This window comes from Boleophthalmus pectinirostris, unplaced genomic scaffold, assembly GCF_026225935.1.
Source record: "Boleophthalmus pectinirostris isolate CB_2022bp ecotype Guang Dong unplaced genomic scaffold, ASM2622593v1 HiC_scaffold_5, whole genome shotgun sequence".
In the NCBI taxonomy this organism is placed as follows: Eukaryota; Metazoa; Chordata; class Actinopteri; order Gobiiformes; family Gobiidae; genus Boleophthalmus; species Boleophthalmus pectinirostris.
The window spans coordinates 27,311,039-27,331,963 of NW_026571404.1; the positions used below are offsets into that span (position 1 = coordinate 27,311,039).

Consider the following 20,925-nt stretch of genomic DNA (forward strand, 5'->3'; position numbering starts at 1 on the left):
ACAGCCCTTTGAATGGGAAAAACAAAGACTGTTTCATGAGAAATAATGATGTTTCCTTCATCAATCAGATTATGGAGGAGAATAACCAGTGCATGGACACAAATGTCACTGACCCTGATCTGCTCAGGGACAAAGAGCTGTTCTGGTTTAAGATGGACCAGACTGATGAGGACAGCTCCAGTGTGAACAAGGAGCATATGGCTGGACCTGAACAGGCTGATTTCACTGGTGACTCTTCAAAAGATCTCAAGACTGATACTGCAGACAATAGTATGCACAAGAGCGCCTCCTTCTGGTCAGTCATGAAGAAAAGGTTTGGTGGTGGCATGGCCCGTCTACGTCAAGCCATGACCCATGTGCGCCGTTGCTGCACCTTCAGGAGGCGCTAAAGGTGCCATTGCAAACTCAAATAAAAATGTGTTCATTTGCATTCAAATATATTAATGTATTGAATGATTTCCTGAACAATTTTTTTTTTCTAAAATTCAACTTTATAATTTTAACATACTTTTTTCATTTTTACATACTTAAAATGTATGTATAGCAGAAATTGTTGATTTAATATAAAACTGTTATACAATTTTGTGGGGAAATTAAGACAACTACATACAGTACTTTGCTGACCATGAATGATTAACTGCGAATTAAAATCCGCAACAGAATAAACATTAAATCATATCATGTTAAGTGCTTCTAATATACACCACAGTAACCCCCCTGTTTAGCTCTTAAATTACCCTCAGTACAAAGCTGTATTACGTGTTGCAACAGTTACACACCATGTTTTTGTGAAGACTATTCAGATATGACCTCATACCTCAAATACTCACTAAATCTACTTGAAATGTATTTAGCACAAAATAAATATAACATTTATATTAAAAATACTGTTATATAAATTAACTTTTTGGGAAATTGGAACTACTGTGTACAGTACTTTAATATGTTTCTATAATTTTATTTTAGATACACTTGAAAGCATTTCTTTAGGCAGGGTTTTTATTAAATTGTTGTTGTTTTTTTAATATTTTTGTTATAATACATTTTGAAACAAATATTCCTTTCTCATATTTTGAGGTGGTGTGGTATAGGATTTTGACCCCGCGGTGAGGTGACCCCGGGGAGTGTTGGGAAGGTTACTTTTAAAATGTATTCCCCTACAGATTACAGATTACATAACCCAGAATGTAGTTTGTAACGTAATCCATTAAATTACTTAAAGTGAGTAACGTAATCTGAATACTTTGGATTACTTGATTTGCTGTAGAGAAGCAAAGACGAGGATATCGTAACATAAGATGTTTTGTCTGCTAAAAGAAAATAAAAAGCCCAGACTTTACTGAACCGTATTAAAAATATTCTTGATAGAAGAAGAGGAGACACATCCACACAGCATGATTTACTCCTGTTTTAGTCCTGGTTTAGACCTGGTTTTAGACCTGTTTTAGACCTGGTTTAGACCTGTTTTAGGCCTGGTTTAAATCTGGTTTAGACCTAGTTTAGACCTGTTGTAGTCCTGTTTTAGTCCTGGTTTAGACCTGGTTTTAGTCCTGGTTTAATCCTGGTTTAGTCCTGGTTTAGGTCTGATTTTAGACCTGTTTTAGATCTGTTTTAAACCTGTTTTAGACCTGGATTAGATCTAGTTTAGACCTGGTTTTACTCCTGGTTTAGTCCTGGTTTAGACCTGGTTTTAGTCCTGGTTTAGTCTTGGTTTAGTCATGGTTTAGACCTGGTTTAGACCTGGTTTAGTCCTGGTTTAGCTCTAGTTTAGATCTGGTTTAGTTTCTGGCCATGAGTGGAATTACTGAAAAAAAAAAAAGGATATAGATTGGAAAAGAAATATCGGATCGGATCGGATAGGAAAATACCGACGTGTAATCCATTTATTTCAACAAAGTAACTGTAATCCAATTACCACTCACTGAAACAGTAACTGTAACTGAATACAGTTACTCATAATTTGTACTCTGATTACGTAACTCCGGTACATGTAATCTGTTACTCCCCAACACTGACCCCGGGGTCAACATACCATATATTATTTTGACCTGGGGTCAGAATCCTATTATGGTATGTTGACCCCCCATAGAATATTGACCCCCCCCATGAAAATCTATATATTATTAATAAAGAACTTGAATTCTATAGAAAAACTTTGAATATTAATACTATATCTGCAAATAAAAAGATACTGACATATTTAAAAGAGTTTTTTGAAGAACTCAGATACATTTTTTATGTCGATTATAACTTTTGAATGTTAAAAATTACTTGTTGGTATGTTGACCCCAGGGTTAATATACTATGGGGGGTCAAAATACTATCTTACAGTGTCAATATGTCAATAAACTAAGTGTAGAGAAGCTCTTGTTTGGATGCATTTGACACTGACAGGAAAGAAAACCAGGTAGTGTAGTCTAGTTTAAGTGTGCCATTTTTCAAGGCAACAACACAGTCCTTACAGGCTTTCAGTGTTTTATGTGATAGCTCCGAGAAGCCATGTAACACAAAGCACAATAGCATAGCCTACATTATCTACACACACCTGCTGAGATTTCCATTTAGGATAGCGCTCGATCTGCAAAGCCTGTGGCACTGTTGATTTCACTTGAGTCAGCATGATGCCAGTGCTGGTACAAGTCTCTCGGCTTCCCACCTCGCTCCCCGCTGAGTCTGGATGAGCGAACTGCATGAAAAAAAGACAAAGTACCTATAACTTTCTTTCAAGTGACTACAACTATACCAATTTTGAACAAAAGCTATCTTACCCATTTTCCACCACGGTTGGTTGGAGTAAACTGCCTGCCACCTTTTACCATTTTGACAGATTGGAGCTTTGATTACAAGTTTAAACTACAAGAGACACACAATCTAAAAGTCACCAACTAATGCCAACACCGGTGACCATGGTAACTGGCTATAAACAAACAACCTGAAATTTGACCTTGGTTTGTCATGGAGATGGACAAGGACACATTTGCATACACTTTCATTTAATAAACATTTAATGAGAGAAAAAAAAAATCAATTTAATTAGTACATACAATAAATTTAATTAAAGCAAAAATGTAGATTTAAATATTTTCTTACAGTAGGGTAGTAAAACAATTTAAAACAGAAGATAATTTAAAACACTGAATTAAAAAAATCCAAAATTAAGCTATGAACAAATTGTAAAAGTGAACCAGCTGAATAAGAAAAGCAGAAGTATCAGTCAGAAATTAGATTTTTGTCATAGCTGAAGCCTAGCTAAGAAAATTTTAATTTAAACATGGTATTTCTTGTGTGAAACTAAATAAAAATTCAGTCAGAGCAACATTAACAACAGTATTAAAGTATGTTTTTGGTTACATAATTTAATTATACAGTTTAACACAAACAAAAGTTGCATATAAATTGTAAAATGTAAAATTTTTAGTATTTTCTTATGCAGACTGATGATGATTTGCGGATGAAGACTTTTGTGTAGTGCCAGTCAAACAAGGCATCAACTCAGGAACAGCTGGCTTGTCCATTTCCTTGTGTTTTTTGATGTATCTGAGCACCTGGTGCCACCTGAGAACAACAAGAAACAAAAACTGTAGGCTATGGACAATTATCTATAAGTTAAAAAACTGCAACACAACAAATATTAATTCATATTATGTTAAATTGACTGTTTAGCTTTTAACCATTTTGTAAAGGATCTTGCTTCGGTGGTATGGTGCAGTATAAAACAGTATCAATATCAATCATTAATGATAATTGTTAATAAAATCTATGATAAAATAAAAATAAGGGCATTAACATAAGGTAAATAAAAATAGAAAATACATTTACAAACACAGAATATACAGAATGGGCAGACAACATTACAAAAGTATCAGTGCAAGTAGATTCATTATAGCTGCTTAAAGTGACAGTGATAGGTGTTATAAAGTGTTCATGAGTCCAGCAACAGTGGAGAAGAAACTGTTCTCCTGCTCCTGGCTCAATATAATATATTTTTGCATCACAATAACCTGCCTGTGGAGGAAAGAGTACTGAAAATTTTTACTCAAGTAAAAAGTATAAAGTATGTACAAAGTATATAAGTACATAGCTATGCTATATACTTTGTACAAAAGAAAAAGGTATAAAAGTATGCATAAAAATATACATTAAATATATATAAGAAATATATAAGGTATATATAGGTAAATTAAGTTGTTTTAAACCGCAACCCGTATATTGTTTTGGCTCTGGCCAAGCTCTTAACTTACCCTAATTACAATGCTGACAGTATGACATGTAGCACTTAGCAACAGTTGCACACAGTTTTTTTGTGAACATAGAACTTACCGAATATTAGGATTCAGTATATAGTCTGTATAAAGAAGTGGACTAAGGGAGTGTGACGTCACCCATTGCGATCATCTCCAGTCAAATGAAGAAATAGGAGTAAATTTGGAGAAGAGTTCCATATTAGGAATAGGAATTTATTTATGGAAAAATACTAAAATAAAAACATGAGGATCATGTAGAGCTGTGTGTTAATATGAACATTTTAAGACCAAAATGACAAGGCTCACTGCAGCAGTTACAGAGAGAGGGTTGACAGTTTTGAGACAGAGTTGATGGAAGCGCTCCCATGAACACTTCTTATTTGGAATATGGCAGCTACCGGTTTAGCTATGTCCATACAGTCTATTGTATGTAACTCAATTCATATGTGAGGGAGCTCATACCTCTCTTGCTTGTTGTTGTATTCATTGACCCTGTAGGCCTCCTCTCTTTTCCTGTCCATCCAGCGTTGCAGCAATTGGTCATTTTCTCTCTGGACCTGGACCAGTGCCTCCTTCAGTCTCTCCTGCTCCTTCTTCAGTGTCTCCAGCTCCTTAGACTGACACTCCACAGTGAACTCATACTCTGACAGAGTGGACTTAAGGCTGTTACTGCCCTTTGCCAAACGGAGAGCCTCTTTGTGGTAGTGGGATACTCTGGAATAGACAGTGAAATATTGGCAGTGGTATTGTGATAAATACGTATCCAAAACTGTTATTAGTTAAATTACCGTGATTGCCAGTATTGTATTTCAGCTTCTTTTAAATACAGGACAGCAGTAAGGTCTGAGACTGTCTGAGAGAGCTACAAAGAAATCAATAATTAATGATCAAATAGCTTTGAGCATGTCACTGGTGCAAAGTAATGATAAAAGCAGCAGCTACCAGTGCAGAGTGTTGTTGTGTCCTTTAGCAATAAATGTTTATGTCACATGATTAATTACGTGTGTGAATTGTTTTTAAGAGTTGTTTTGAAAACATAAAACTGCCATCTTAGCAGAATGGCACATTCCTCCAAACTGGGAGAAGTAAACAACAATTGGATTAATAATATTTACTATGTGAAATCATGTGAGGCAGTTGATCCTACTTTTACCACACATGGACCACTGTATAGCTTATTTTATAATAAAACACATTCCATATGACTGTTATGATTTTTCAACCTCATATCAAGTTGTATAATTGGGGCTTTTTAATTAATTTTAGTTTCTATTATGAATTAAATTACATCCAACCTTTTCTGCCAGGTGTTCACTCTCTTTCAGATGCAGGTGAAGGAGTCTTGTTTGTCTCCCGTCTTCAACTCCAACTTTTTCTAGGCTTTAAAATAAAGGACAATAATCAATGAAAATGCAATTAAAAGAAAAAAAAAGAAAAAGAAAATCAGACCTTTTGGGGTGAATCTCCTCCAAAATTTGATTGCGAAATTCAAAACGCTCCTGTGTCTCAGATACTAAACACACAACAACATTTACATTTTAATTCTCATCTCTTACTAAACTCTCAGAAGAATAACTTTAAAATAAAATTGCTCTTACAGCATGTAAAGACTCCAGTAAAGGGGAGTTTCTCAGTTTGGTCCCTCTGTTGGAGCCGTGAGCGCACGTGACTTTTCCAACCCAACATGGTAGAAAAAGACTTCACAGGTACAACCTTCACAACCTAAACTGCGCCTGTATTACTTGATCAGTCAAGCTAAATGTGGCGTGACCGAGGCAGGAGACTGTCGTGTTTCTAGCATCTCTTTGCAAAGTTTCACAACTCCGCCTTGCTCAAATCAGCTGCTTCACTATCCTGCAGGACAAAACAACAAAAGAGTGCCCATCGATACCCTGCGGACTAATGCTGCCACCTACTGACATCTAATGTAATTGATGATTGATCGAAGGAGCCTGATTCTCTGCACTGGTGCACTGCTTTGATCGTTCGGAACAATTCTTTATCAGTTTAAAAAAAGAAAAGAAAAAAAAAGAAAAGTGTATTTTTAAAAAAATGTAAGTATAATTTGTTTGTTGTTGTAAGTGTAAGATTGCTCAAATGTGTTCCTTATTTTGATGCATTAATTGAAAAAGTATAGACCATACGACAAAATATAATAACATATTAAAAATAAAAACGGACCAAAGTCTGTGGCTATAATAAAGAATATACTCAAATTTTCTAGAACGTGTGTACGAAAAGTACTTCCGGGTCATGTTGAAATGTGAAATTTTCCAAATGACATGGGTTCTTTCTTTTGTTTTAATGTTAGTTATTAACACGCTAATATCTTTCACACGTAAGCAGGGATTTAAAATAGAAAAGCAATTCGTATTTACAGAAAAAAAATAGTATTTGTTTTAAGAAGACCCGGAAGTTGTCGCTAGCCTATCGTGCGATCCTGAGCTTCTACAACAACAAACTGTTGTCTGAAGTAGAACAGCTGAAACATCTGAAGGAAAGACTTCTACTGATTAAGTGGCAGCTGATCTTTTGGACAGATTCTGTAGACATTGGTGTAGCATAGCAGAATTTTATACTCACCTTTATTTTCACCGTTGCTACATTGGCTAGCTAAGGAAGCAACAGGAACACAGGGGAAATCTAATGTGTGAGTCGTGACACCTGTAAAATGCTCATTAGATAGTTGAAAAAACTCGACCGCGGTTTCGCATTTCCAGAATGAGCTCCTCGTCAGCGGGGGACAGGGAGGCTGACATCCCCTTTGACAGCTCCATGGAGGACAGCGGGCACACATGTGCAGGGGAGACCAGTAAACAGGTGAGCACACAGAAGCTAACTTTTATCTGTGCTCTTTCTGGTGGTGTTACGTGGGATATCGCTAGAGAACCCTTCACGCATGATATTTTACATTCTGAAATAGTATGCAGGTAGCCTGACATTCAGTGATAAAACAGAATAAAGAATCAGGCCTAAGTATCTGAGCATAACATTTGCTACCAAGCATTAACTATATACTAACGTTCTCGGTTGTAACTGGGACCTCAGGGGTTACTAAATTTGAAAGATCATAATGTTAATGGACCTTTTATCTATTTTGTATTAAAAAAACAAAAAAACAAAAAAAAAAACTGATTTTTACTTTGGATTTCTGTATGCCATTAAAATTAGAGTTGACAATTGTGTACCAAGCTCTACTAGAATGATGGAAAGTATGGGGAACTCTTGAAACAGCATTTTAAAGTGCAAATGGACACTGAAAGCGCAATACAACTTATAACTTATAAAATTGCAAACATTGTTTGTTCAAACGTTTTTCATCCTGCAGGACACAATGATCTGTTCTGGCAGTAGTGAAATCAAAAGCAGAGCGGTCGTGAAGTACTCTGCTGCCCCACCTCCAACAAGTTATGCAGTCTTACAAGAGAAGACTGACCTGAAACTGCCCCCTGCCAACTGGCTCAGAGAGAACCCTCAACTGGGCTCTGCTGGCACCACTGTGTTAGGGTCCAGCAGTAAGAGCAAACCATTCTCCAGGTAAAATCTCACATTAAAGTCAGTGCAACACAATTGTAACTATTTTGTTATAACATAATAGGTCATTTACTATTCATACACTCCACTGCGCTGTCTATGAAAACAGAGGGGATGCTAATCATTGTTTACTCTTGGCTGGAAGTAGCAAACTCGCTCGGCTAATTGCTGCAAACATTCAGAGCAGATGGCCTCCCTTGTTGGTCCGGATGCTCTGATGAAGATAGATTATTGCTAACAGCAGTATGCATATTGGGAACTGTTTGTATTGTCAAGTCACAGAGGGAAACATAAATTCCAAAGTATTGCAATTGTTTTAGTGCTGTTTCTTGTTCTACTTATTTGGTTAATCAAATTTTTAGCTATTTAGTTATTGCTCCAATCAGTTGCAGAAATGGTGCAAAATATTTTTTTTCTGACTGATAAGGACAGGCACTCATTCTGCCCCATAAAACTAGTCAAATACACAATGACTTTTAAATTATAAATCCCAAACATGAGTATTATTAATAATAATGGTATTAAGTCTATCCTTTGGCTACAGGCTTAACAACAATGATCTACTTAATTAAATACATTTTCCAACTATTTATGCTTCTATTGATATGATAGCTCACTGTCATGTATTTATTTGTTGAGAATAAATTACTGAATTAATTTTGTTTTTCTAGTTTTGGTATGGCCTATGACTTCATTGATTGCATTGGGGATGATGTTGATGTGGTGTCTGATTCAGAGGTTTGTGTAGATTTCAAAAAGTGAAAGCACTATATAGTTATTTTTAAACATTGCTAATACATTTCATGTCTTCTGCCACATTTAGAACATAAAGAAGCTGTTGAAAATCCCTTACAGTAAGTCACATGTCAGCATGGCTGTTCACCGAGTGGGAGAACGCTGCTTTTGGATGAACTGGATATTCAAGACCTGTTCAGGAGGTCCTCCCAAGTAAGGATCATTGGAATTATCAGTGTGAGAAAGTCAGCTGTGCATTTTTAAGTTGACAAAACAAAAACTAAATTTGTTTTGCTCATTTTAGACTGGAGATTGGGCATGGCTGAAGGAGTTTTACCAGAGGCTAATGGATCAAAAGTGGCAAAGGAAAAAGAAAAGTAAAGAGCACTGGTATCAAAAAGCTATCCTATCAAAGTTCCTTTACTACAGGTAAGTATTTAGTTTTTAATGTACATATTTCAAATGCGTACACTTTTTTGACATGACAAATATGCATTTCAGTATAAATGGTGATGGAGCTGCTGCGCCAGTACCAAAGGACATGGTTGATGAAGAGGAAGACGAGAATGAGGCGGAGCAGCTTAGGTCTTCATGGCCAACGACCCTCACCACCTCCCCCCCAGATGAGGACGACTCGGCTCCGGCCAAAGAGGTCACATATACTGTCGCAAGCTGTATACTTATATAAGGTATCACAGTGGCACTTACCTAAGCTGTGGTTGTTGTTCGAACAGGAAAGCGTCTCTGTGGACAGCCAGTTTGCCCTTGGCCATGTGTCATCAGTTCCAAATGAACAGAATCTTCCTACACTTTTCAATGAAGGAGAAAACAGTCAGGTAAGAAGAGTATAAGTTGTCTACAATACTGCAGTTAGATTGTGATTAAAGAGGGGGTTTTATGTTAATTAAACGTTTTGGGGTTTTCTACCATGTTTAAACATTCCTTCAATAAAAAGATGCCTGAAATGGTTTTCTGAATCACTTGAACCCTCAAACCCTTCTTCTGGTTGGCTTTACTTGGCCATGTATCTTGTCTAAGGCTCAGCCCACCAGCCTCTATAACCATGAAGCTCTCTGCAGCACTCCCCATGCTCCCACCACCTGGCCCCTCTCTGTAGAAGGTCCGAGCATCAAAATACAAAACAGAACTAATTAAACCTTTAAATACATTCAATCAAATATAGTAGTTTCAAACCAATAAAAGGGAACATGGTGAACTAAATATGTGTTAACAAGTAATACCCCATTGTGTAATACCCCCTTTAAGTCTGTCACTACAATGACAATTGTGTAAACTGGGGCTTTAAATCTTATCTAGTCTCGAAAAAATCATGGACCTATAAAAATGTGGCAAGATTAAGATGTATCAAAGCTAATCACATAATCACAAGTATAATAATATAATAGACAGTGTAACTGAACTCTCTCCATTAAATTAGAGAACCACACACCCACAATATTTCCTCTTTGTAGCTATAAAATGACCCTTCAGTTTTGAATAGTGAATATTCATTTTGTAATAAAAAATATGTACAGGTGTCTGTCTAAGTCACTGTCACAGAATGATTTGAGAAAGAATCTGAAGACTTGTTAATGGCAGACTGTGTGTGTGTTTGTCAGGGTTTACGAAATGACTTTGTGCGCAACATCATGTGGACCTTTGAAGACATCCATATGCTGGTGGGCTCCAATATGCCCATATTTGGAGGAGGTCGCTACCCTGCTGTCAGCCTCAGACTAAGGTACTGTATTCATTTGAATTTTAATACACAATTGTCATGCTTCACAATTGTTAAAGGTGCACTGCTTAACATTTCTAGTGGGGGGTTTGCCACCTGCTTGTCTCCATGCCTTGTTTAGAATGTTCCACAGTATAGATTAAACCTATGTAGCACAAGGGAGAAGCAGGTTACAGCACCATATTACATTACAATTCAGATCTTTGGAGAGTCGCCCCTCTTCACAGAAGGAGTTATTGCATTTTTGAGCAATAGAATCACCCGTAATGAATAAATGCTAGATGTGATGTTTAATGTAGTACCATGGAACATTTCAGGCAAAGCAATAACATCTCCATGGAGACCAGCAAGTAGCGGACCCTCCACCAGAAAACTTCCACATTTCACCTTTAAACCTTCTTTGCTTTTATTATTTAGAGACAACAATAAACCTATCAACATTTTGACCGGCATTGATTACTGGCTGGACAATCTCATGTGCAATGTTCCGGAGCTCGTCATGTGCTTTCACGTCAATGGAATAGTGCAGGTACAGTCGAAATATATTTGATTTTACTTTTAATCAAAATATTCTCTCATTCTTACCATATCCTGCATACATTTTGTTTTGTTTTCTGCAGAAATATGAAATGATAAAAACAGAAGACATCCCCCATCTTGAAAACTCCACATTTTCGACTCGGGTGATAAAGGACATCGCTCAGAACATCCTCTCCTTCCTCAAGTCCAATTGCACCAAAGAGGGACACACTTACTGGCTTTTCAAAGGTCTGATCTCAGTCCAAAGTTGATTTATGCCTTTTCCTACTGTTGATTTCTGATGAGCGTATGTTCCATTTTCAGCCAGTGGGAGTGACATAGTGAAGCTGTATGATCTCACCACGCTGTGTGAAGAGGCGGAGGAGGAGTGTCAGAATCCCTTCACTCTGCCTGTGGCTGTCTTACTTTACAAGTAGGTCAACTCCATTTAGGCTTAAGAAATATAGTTGGTGTTCTATGTTATGTTACGTCGGAAGACCAAATGAATCTCATTGGACTATAGTTGGTGTTCACTTATTTATTTTATTTTAGCAGGAAATCCCACTGATATTGCATCTCATTAAAAAAATAAAAATAAAACAAAACATTTACAATTAATTAAATGCTACTAAATGTACATTTAAATATTTGTTGAACCTGTAATCAACAAAGCATTCAGTTAAGGGACTGTTAAGTTTTAGGTGGTTTATGAGAGTTTTCCATAAATGAAGAGCATGTAATCTAAAACCATTTTCCCATGCTGATAAAATGGTACTTTTGGAAATGTTTTTTTTTCTTATGTCTTTATTTATAATGTCTGGTTTGAATTTTGAAGTAAGGAGATATTGTATTGCTTTTTTGCCATTGTTTTGCAATACCTTTTCACAGTACACAAAATAATGCGTCGGTGTTTATTTTTAGAGTGGCTAGCAACTTGATGCTGAAGGCCCATCAAAACAGAAAACACTATGGCACAATCAGAACTCTGCTTCTCAACTGTATAAAACTTCTGGACCAGGACAAACACCCACAGGTAATTTGTCTGACAACAGCTAACATGTAACCGCTAACTGCTAAGCTCCAGTATATTTTTACAGATTAGCCACTATTGCAGTTTAATGGATTGGCTAATTGTAATTGATGGTTTTCTGGCTCACCTTTTGTGTTGGACAGATCATCGCTTCGGCCAACTACATGCTTTCGGAGCTCTTCCAGCTGGACGACCCCACTGAGGAAGACGAGGGGGAGTCACTGCGGACCGGAGGGTCAGAGGACAGCTACAGTGACGAAGAACGAGAGGAAGAGGAGCTGACAGAGGAGAGTGACGAAAACAGCTCTTACACTCGCCCTCAGCGGGACAGTAAGGCCGTGGCTGTCATCCGCTCTGTGGTGGAGCTCTCTGTGCCTGAGAAGTACAAGTCCACTCATCAGATCAGAGTAAGATTACATTAAATATATAGGTACCACTTTATAATAACTACACCTTAATTAGCCTTAAAGGTGCATTGTGAAACTTTTCTGGTAGAGCGGGTCTGCCTACATTTTTGTCTACATGATAATGTAATTGTTTTGCTTGGAATGTTTCACAGTATGGTATTAAACTAAACTATCTCCATGGCAACAAGCAGGAGATGCTACCAGACCAAGATACTGGTCAGATCTGTGCAGAGGATGGCCCATTAACTGTATGTGTGCATGTTCTGAGAGCAATAAAACACCCATAAAACTTGAATAAAGATGCAATTCATAATAAATTATTAAATAACTGGTTTATTAAGAATGATTCAGGCTCATTTTTAGAGTAGTATTTGAACAATATGACCCTATGTAATATCTGTTTAATGTATTTATGGTAAATTTATCTATATGGATTTAATTTGTGTTTTCAGTTTTTTCACCAGACTCATCAGGTGTAAATTAAAATTCATGCTAACCTGGCACCAGCATCTCTCCTATGACTTTTCTCTTGGTTAATGTATTGTTGTGCATTGTCCCAGTATAAATAAAAAGCATACCATAATATAACACAGAAATGTGGGAGTTAGGGTTGGGCATTAATTAATACCAATTAATATAACAAATAGTGTGTCTACTCAATGACTGTTGAATGTGATGTCTAAATGATGATGTTCCCTATTTTTTTCCCAGCCAAACTGTTCTTTTCCTGTTTCTCAAGACAAAGAAGAAAGATGCAGACATGTTTTAAGTTACGTATTAAAGGTAAATGACTAGGCATTTATAACTTTGAGTGATTATTGTAATTACTCTGGCCAACAACACATATTCAGTTTCTTTATAATGAAGATCAGAAATTTTGTCATTACATCTAAATCTGTCCTCAGTCTTGTTGGTTCATACTGACCAAGCTTATTTTTTCAGTTTTTAGTTGTTGATATTAACACATTTCCCAATTTCCTAATAACTGACATTTTATCCATTGGCTGTGGTCATACAGTGCCCTAAAAACAAAAAGAGTACAAGATATAGAGCAGACTTATTTATTACATTAACAAAGTAACCCCTGGCTATTATTTTGAATGTTACTAACCCATTTTAATTGTATGACTAGGGTTTAAAGGCAGTTGACCTTACCATAAAGAAGGAAAGTGATCTACCTGCTGCAGATCCAAATACTCCCATCCCGCTAAAATATGAGGAGAGGAGTACAGCTGGAGCTTGCTCACCTGAAAACGACATCTCACTACTTTTGGAAAGAAGTTAGTATCCTTTTTTTTTTTTTTTTTTTTGTTAATTTGCAAACAATTAATTTTGTTAATTTGCAAACACCAGGTGAACATATACAAATAGTGAAAAAATATACAATGAAGTACTGTGTGTGTGCGTTGGAGTGCGTGTAGGTAAGAGAGAAAGAAAGAGGATAAGAAAAGCAATTAATTTATTTTTAGAAGAAAACCTGTGGGTAAAGGAGTGTATTCTGTAGAGATGTATGACAGGTGTAATCAGCATGCTAACTACTATAGCTGTGGTAAATGGGGATATATTAGTACAGGATATTTAACTCTTTTTTAACACTGTAGCATCTTTTTCATGTATCATAAATTCACTTTGCATCTGCAGCTGGGATTGTGCATGAGGACCAGAAGCATCCCACCCGCTCTGGGATGATCCCTGGCTCTTGGCAACACCGGATGAAGATGCAGCTCTTCCTCAAAGCCTCCAAAGCCTACTACGTTCTCTCCGATGCCGCCACCAACCTGCTCAAATATGGACGAGCCCTGCGCTACATCAAACTCTCTCTGCAGTGCTATGGTAAGATTTAAACTTTTAACATTTAGTGTCACATAAGTGTCACTTACTTTGTATTTATTTGCTTACTTTTGCAATTTACAAACTGTTTTCTGATAAATTTTGTTGTGATATGGAGGGATTGAACTAGTTTAGACCCTTTTCATGGGAAATTGACTTTAGGTAGTTACAATTAAAAGGTGCGCCTTTTAAGAATATTACATTTCCTGTATGGTCTGTGCAACAGGCTCTGTGCACAATAGCGCCCGGTAACCTCACTGTTACTGTCACTACTTCCTGTCCAATTGTATGTATGGGTTTTGCCGAGCCATGCTGAAATTAATAAATATTTAAAGAGAAGGCAGTGAACACAGAGTTGCGGGTGGATGTCACTGACAACATGGTAGAAAGTACACAAATAAAATGCTTAAGCAGAGGACACTTCTGTGTTTGGAAAGAGAGAGGTTTGTGTATCAATGCTAATGCTAATGCTAATTTTGAGCCATAATAAATATTACAACAACGCCACAAACTGAAGTATTCTACATATAAAAATAATTGGGTAGTTAATTTGAATTTTAATAGGTTCATTTTATCTTTTACGATTTTAATAAAACTGACTGTTACCTTTGAGAGACAGTGGGCTAGCGAGCATGCTGCTGTGCACAGAACCTATTATTTTTTCAATATGTTGCCTATGAGGTATGTTTTTATGCTGTTACATTAGAAAAAAGAGGACAGATAGATAGTGTACCTTGTAATTAAAAAAAAAAGAGGAGCATTTAAAAGAACTAAATGATGATGTTTATTTCTTTTGTGATCTCCAGATGCCTACTGTTCTGTTAGTGGGACTCTACATCCTCACGTGCTGCACTTCCACAGCCAGTGCCTGTCTCTGTGTGGAGACATCCAGCTCATGTTGGCCCAGAACATAAACAACCGAGCAGCCTACATGGAGGAGTATAACTACCAGACCAAAGAGGACCAAGAGATCCTACACAGCCTGCACCGCGAGAGCAGCTGCCAGGGTCTGTCACTGAACACACTAAAACTGCACTAAACCATCAGCAAACACACACAATATGTTTACATGCACAGCTTAGTTTAATTATACTTCAGGCATGCTGTTGAGTAGATTCATAACTTCATCCAAATGCAAAGCGGCAGACACATTTTGGCACCTTTTTGAGCAAAATTATTCTTGTCTTACAAAATCTTGTTTAATTACTGTAGAAAGACTACAGTGCTTACTGCATCTTGGAGTCTCTAAAAAGAACACAGCTACTTAAAGGTACACTGCGCAACTTTTCTGGTGGAGGGTCCGCTAAGCTACTTGTTTCCATGGAGATGACATTAAACATATCTATCGAGCATTTACTCATTACGGGTGTTTCTCCTGCTCAAAAACAGAATAATTCTTTGTGAATAGGGGCAACTCTCCACAAATCTGAATTGTAATTTTCTAGACCATGCAATTTACATTTCCAAGGAGACCTGTGGGTGGCAGACACTCCACTAGAAATTTTATGCAGTGCACCTAGGTTTATCAGGGGTTTCAATGCTGGTGGTGGAAACTTTATGTGAAAGATATAATTAAAGATATATGTAATTGCTTTGCCCTTCATGTATTTAATCTGACGTGTATGTTTTTCCGCACAGCCTTCAACATGGCGACGGACCTGGCCATGGACCCGGAGTACCAGCTGTTTGTGAGCTGTAAGTGTTATGAAGCGGCTCATGAGCTGCTGCTGTGCGACGCGCTTAAGGACAGTGGTGGAGAGCAGCTCTCACAGGTGCTCAAGCGCCTGGGAAACATCCGCAACGAGATGGGAGTGTTCTACATGAACCAGGCCGCAGCCATGCAGACTGAGAAAGAAGGTATGAATATACAAATCCACTTTATTTATAGAGCGCATTTTATAAACAGAACACTTTCCAAAGTGCTCCGCATATAAAGATAACATTACAAACGACAAACGTATTAAAAAACAATAGGGGGTATAAATGCACAATTTAGCCTTGTCAGTCCTAAAACACTAAAACCAGTCAAGTGAAATGAAAACAAACCCACAAAATGGCAATAAATAAATGAAATCAATAAAATAATATAAAAAAAGACAGAATTAAAGACACCGAGGACCACACCACTCTTTAAGCCCTGTCCCCCCTGGTTTTAAATCTTGTCTTAGGCACCATGAACTGGAGCTGGCCCTTGGACCTCAGAGGAGGTGGAGGGTGTAAATTTGGATGAGATCAGAGACGTATTTAAAAACAAACAATACAATTTTATAATCAACTGTAAAAGAACCTGAAGCCAGTGCCACTACGCCAAAATCAAGGTTATGTGCTCTTGTTTTTTGGTTCCAGTTAAAAGTTGAACAGCTCAACTGTAAGCGGGAAAGAGCATGATGTCTGCTGCCAGAGAAAAGTGCAGTAGTCTAAATGAGATGAGATACAAGCTGGCTCAACCAGTTCAAATGATTGAAAACATAAAAATAAAACTGCCAAAATAAAATACAGATTTGTTTGTCAGATTTAAGAGTGTTGTCAATAGTGACGCCAAAGTTGGTGACAGAATGTTTTACGCGCTACTTGAGTGTGCCCAGGTCAGTGGGGGGATCAGTATTGCCAAACACAGTAATGTCAGTTTTGCCCTCATTTAGACTTATCGTGGAGTCTTTTTTTCAATTGTGCCCTCCTCAAATTCAAATTGTACCAATATTTACATTTATATATAAAAAAAATAAATAATAACAACTTCTTATTTCCATATTTTCAAGATATGACAAAATAGTTTATGACCTGTATATTTGTTAAGGATACAAATATATATCCAAGGCCACTGTAACTTATGTATAATAAAGTTATTCTTTTTCTTTCTCTCTTTTAGTGAAAAAGTCTGTGTCAGTGGCTGAGCAGGAGATTTGGAAGAAGAGCTTTGGCTTCTTTGAGAAAGGCATAAAGGACTTTGAGGCAATTGGAGACAGCACCAACACAGCCCTGCTCCTCTGTAACACCGGCAGACTCATGAGGATCTGTGCCCAGGCTCACTGCCCTGTGTTTGACGACCAGAGCAGAGCAGAGTTCTCACCAGAGGAGGCGCTCTATTATAATAAGGTATGGAAGAATTTCATGCCAAAATGCTTCGTAGCCAATAGCATAATTCAGGCTGGCTGTAGCCCCTTTTTACACATTGTTGCCAATAGTCTCCTAGTCATTTTTTTAATATAATGACTACATCACCAAAACACCTCTGACTTTGTTGTGTTGTTGTGTTTGTTATAAGCTATAAGTACCTCAATAGTGTATATGTTTACAATCTATAATTCACACTTTATTAATTACACTGGTTCTGTCTTGCACTAACCATGCTAACTGTTTAACCCTCACGCTCTCCTCGGGGTCACATTGACTGGAAGAATTTTTTTTTCCCTTCCCGCTCTTTTGGGGCGGGTCAATCAGACCCAAAAATGTATTTTCCCGCCTGGCGAGAATTTATTTGAAAATACATTTTCAAAGAGAGCGGGAAGGGAAAAAAAAATCTTCGGGTCTATGTGACCCCAAGGAGAGCATGATTAATGCTCTACATGTAATTAAATGTCAATTTTGTCATTTTTTAAAAATGCCTTAAATGGTGCTGACATTATAATATATTATTCCTAAACTGTTATTCTGCAGGCCATAGACTACTACCTGCGTGCAATGAAGGCTTTGACCACTAGAGAGAGCCACCCGGCCGTGTGGGACAGCGTCAACTGGGAGCTGTCCACCACTTACTTCACACTGGCCACACTCCTGCAGGACTACGCCCCACTGTCCAGGAAGGCTCAGGAGCAGGTGGGCACAACACATACAAAAGTGTATGCATACCATATAAAATAAAATGATAATGTTAGAAATTCTTGTGTTTAGATTGAGAGAGAGGTGACTGAGGCCATGATGAAGTCCCTGAAGTACTGTGACCTGCAGACAGAATCGGCCCGACAGCCTCTGTATCAGTACAGAGCCGCCACCATCCACCACCGCCTGGCCTCCATGTACCACAGCTGCTTCCGCAACCAGGTACATCTGCCATGCATCAAATAAAAAACAATGCCGCAGTGGATACAAGTCTGTATTGAGTTCCAAAATGCTGCTTTTGAAATGTGTGCATACATCTCATATACTACCAACTTTATTTGAATGTCCTACCTGAGCTTCACATGAAGTCCATTTATCACCTCTCTCTTTCTTTCTTTCTCTCTCTCTGTCTCTCTCTCTCTCTGACAGGTGGGAGATGAGCACTTGAGGAAGCAGCACAGGAGCCTGGCCGAGCAGCACTACAGTAAAGCAGTCAGTCTGTTTGTGAGCCTCAGGGACGCCCCCTGTGAGCTGTTGCGGACTCTGCTGGAGAGGGTGGCCTTTGCTGAGTTCACTATGGCAGGTCAGACAGCACCCACCACTGCTGTAGTCTTTTTTATATATATATATATATATATACACAGCTCCTAATCAGTGATTTACATTTACTGGTCAAGCTTTTCAGACCATATACTTAAAGGTGCATTATGTAACTATTTGGTTGGAGGTCCTCATAAGTCATAGCATGCAGGCTCTTCCAGCTCCTTCTGACCCTGGCTCCCATTAACTTACATTGGAATATTGTCACCCCTCTCTCTGTAACTGCTGCTGCGAGCCTCGTCATTTTGGTCTTAAAATATTTGTATTAACGTGCTCTAGATGGCCCTGGTGGTTTTTTTTTCCCTGTTTTGTCTGTCAGAAAAATGCTTTTCATAATATAGAGCCTGGCTTCAAATTTACCCCTGTAACCGCTAGCATTGTGAGCTTCATTTGAGTGGCAGTGAACGCTGTGGATGATGTCACACTCACTTTGTCCACTTTTTCATACAGTCTGTGGGGGTTCATCACCTGCTTGTTCCTATGGATATATCACTGCCCTGCCTGAAATGTTCCACAGTATCATTAAAAAAGCTCTACTTCCAGTTATTCAATTACAGGTGGTTTTATAGCTCAAAAATACCTAGAAAAACAGGCATTCTGACAGGGAGCAGGTTTGCCTCACTATAGAACTGAACTGTAACTTGGTCTGATTTGGTAAAAAATCATTTGAAAAGTTACACAAGGCACCTTTTGAGTTTTGTGTATCCATTAATACTAATCCAAATCTGAGGGTGTGTGTTTTTAATAATGGTGATTATAATTCTAGGTTGTATGAATATTTCTCTTGGTGCAGGTCAAAACAGCAGTGCAGCTAAACTGAAAAGTCTGACTGCAGCGCTGGACATTATGACTGAGACGAGACATGCTTTCCAACTCATTCATAAAGAGCTGATGGAAGAGGAGATGGAGGTAAGACATTATTATTTTTAAGGCTGTACGGTGCAATGAACATTCTGATAATAAAATAAATCTGTTTTTTGGTATTTCGAGTGAACAAAAGTTGCAGTAAGAAATATATTGGGGCAAAGCAGTATTTAGCCTATATTGACATGCCTTGTAGATCGTCAAACCCGGTTATGATTTGTATATGTTTTGAATTTTAATCATTTTGCATTGCTTGCTTTTTTATTTTATGTATTAATGCTGAAGAAGGAACAAGATGTGACTGAATCGGGAGAATCCTCAGACCCGTCGACGGATGACGGGTCAGGACTCAACCTCCAGGAAGTCATCAAGTTAAGTGGAGTCTTTGAACCAAGCTTCTCCTTCCTGTTGCTCCAGGTCATTAAAATCCTGACTACAATAAAACGCAAACCAAGGTGAGTACAAATAAAAATGAAATCCTCTATTTTGATTTCTCCTTGTTTCATATTTGTAAACTGACAATTGTGTTTATTTTAGTGGTAAGGATGAGGAATTGCTGAAAACCTACAAGGATGTCTACTCGAAGTTATTGCGTGCAGAGAAAAATGCCCCTTTGCTAAATCGAGTCAAGTTCTACATAGAGCTCCTAAACCAGCTGAAGGCAGAAACTGAAAGCAACAGTACAGACTCATAGCAGAATTTTCTCTAGGCTTAAAAAATGACACGAAATGCTGTAAAAGAATGTCTTCACTTCTAACAATTATTATAACATTTCTCACGCGACAGTGACAAATCCAGTTTCACCTTATATAAGCCTTTAAATTTGAGAATCTTACACATTTCTACAAATAGTTTTTCTCTGTAGTATTCTTTCCAGAGAATCTTGTTTCACTTTTCAGATTGGGTCATCTTAAATATTCGATTTGAGATTTAATTCTGAAATCTAAATTGTGATATATGGTTTAAGATTAGAGGAATTTTTTTTTCCACATAAGTGCCCATTGTGCAAACTTGCTGCACACATTTTCTAAAAGATTCAGCATTCTGTATTTATGTTGTATTTTCCACAACTAAACAAAAGCTTTGTAATATTGTATTTAATAATGGAGATTTAATATTGCTGATGTGAAAACCTATATATAAACTGTGATCTAAGATTTTACATAGAAAAAGTTAAATCTCAGAAAGTGGTTACTTAAGTTGACAGTGACACCAGCATTACTGTAAATTAAAAAAAAGTTTGTTGGTGGCTTTCACTAAAACATTGTGTGCAATAGAAAAGCAACTGCCAATGCAAACTCAAAGACTCGCGCTGTACAGCTGTTAAGTAAAAGGCATGTTTTGCTGTTTGACTTGTAAAATAAAACTTGTATGATAGCTTTAAATTAATATTGGTCTTTTATGTTCAAAGCTCTGATGACTTTCAAACATGACACTTTTTATTTGTTTAAAAACTGATTATCTGGTGTTGGCAAGACATAAACCATAGTGGTCTTAAAAAAAGTACATTTCATAATAACACAAAGTGACCAATATGATTTATTTATTGTTCTAATGAGCTGAATGGAAAGAGACAGACATTATATTTTGATAAGGTGCTGTGAA

At 37.5% G+C, this 20,925-nt stretch overlaps 3 protein-coding genes across 3 annotated transcripts in view; 1 reads left to right on the forward strand and 2 right to left on the reverse strand.

Moving 5' to 3' along the window:
• The window catches only part of tex36 (testis expressed 36), a 5,615-nt gene extending 2,796 nt beyond the window's left edge, over positions 1–2,819 (reverse strand). Inside the window, exons 1-2 of the mRNA XM_055162444.1 lie at positions 2,769–2,819; positions 2,546–2,686 (exon numbers count right to left, since the gene is read on the reverse strand). Of these exons, the coding sequence (XP_055018419.1) occupies positions 2,546–2,686; positions 2,769–2,819 (192 nt within the window). The remainder of the gene's footprint in view (positions 1–2,545; positions 2,687–2,768) is intronic.
• Positions 2,820–3,104: 285 nt separating this feature from the next.
• si:ch1073-143l10.2 (uncharacterized protein LOC565165 homolog) lies at positions 3,105–6,299 on the reverse strand. Its single transcript, XM_055162802.1, has 6 exons — positions 5,843–6,299; positions 5,694–5,757; positions 5,540–5,624; positions 5,033–5,106; positions 4,707–4,958; positions 3,105–3,555 (listed from the first exon to the last, which is right to left on the reverse strand). The coding sequence occupies exons 1-6, from the start codon at positions 5,928–5,930 to the stop codon at positions 3,426–3,428; spliced, it is 693 nt and encodes a 230-aa protein (XP_055018777.1). The 5' UTR covers positions 5,931–6,299; the 3' UTR covers positions 3,105–3,425.
• Positions 6,300–6,640: 341 nt separating this feature from the next.
• On the forward strand, positions 6,641–20,705 carry edrf1 (erythroid differentiation regulatory factor 1). Its single transcript, XM_020921077.2, is given in 26 exon segments — positions 6,641–7,064; positions 7,573–7,781; positions 8,450–8,516; positions 8,602–8,662; positions 8,665–8,726; positions 8,818–8,942; positions 9,015–9,165; positions 9,248–9,349; positions 10,133–10,254; positions 10,669–10,780; positions 10,872–11,019; positions 11,095–11,203; positions 11,692–11,803; positions 11,944–12,207; positions 12,919–12,990; positions 13,340–13,487; positions 13,849–14,040; positions 14,844–15,044; positions 15,676–15,894; positions 16,907–17,133; positions 17,695–17,853; positions 17,929–18,078; positions 18,286–18,439; positions 19,250–19,365; positions 19,606–19,775; positions 19,858–20,705. Coding segments are annotated over 26 exon segments (3,708 nt in total). The 5' UTR covers positions 6,641–6,965; the 3' UTR covers positions 20,015–20,705.
• Positions 20,706–20,925: the final 220 nt, after the last annotated feature.

Bases quoted from the DNA above. Each gene is read 5' to 3' on its own strand.
- si:ch1073-143l10.2 (XM_055162802.1), bottom strand. From the start codon at position 5,930: ATGTTGGGTTGGAAAAGTCACGTGCGCTCACGGCTCCAACAGAGGGAC. The intron at 5,107-5,539 runs GTTGGATGTAAT...ATTTCTTTGTAG, and splicing joins GTGAACACCTGGCAGAAAAG to CTCTCTCAGACAGTCTCAGA. The intron at 4,959-5,032 runs GTAATTTAACTA...TGTCTATTCCAG, and splicing joins ATACAATACTGGCAATCACG to AGTATCCCACTACCACAAAG.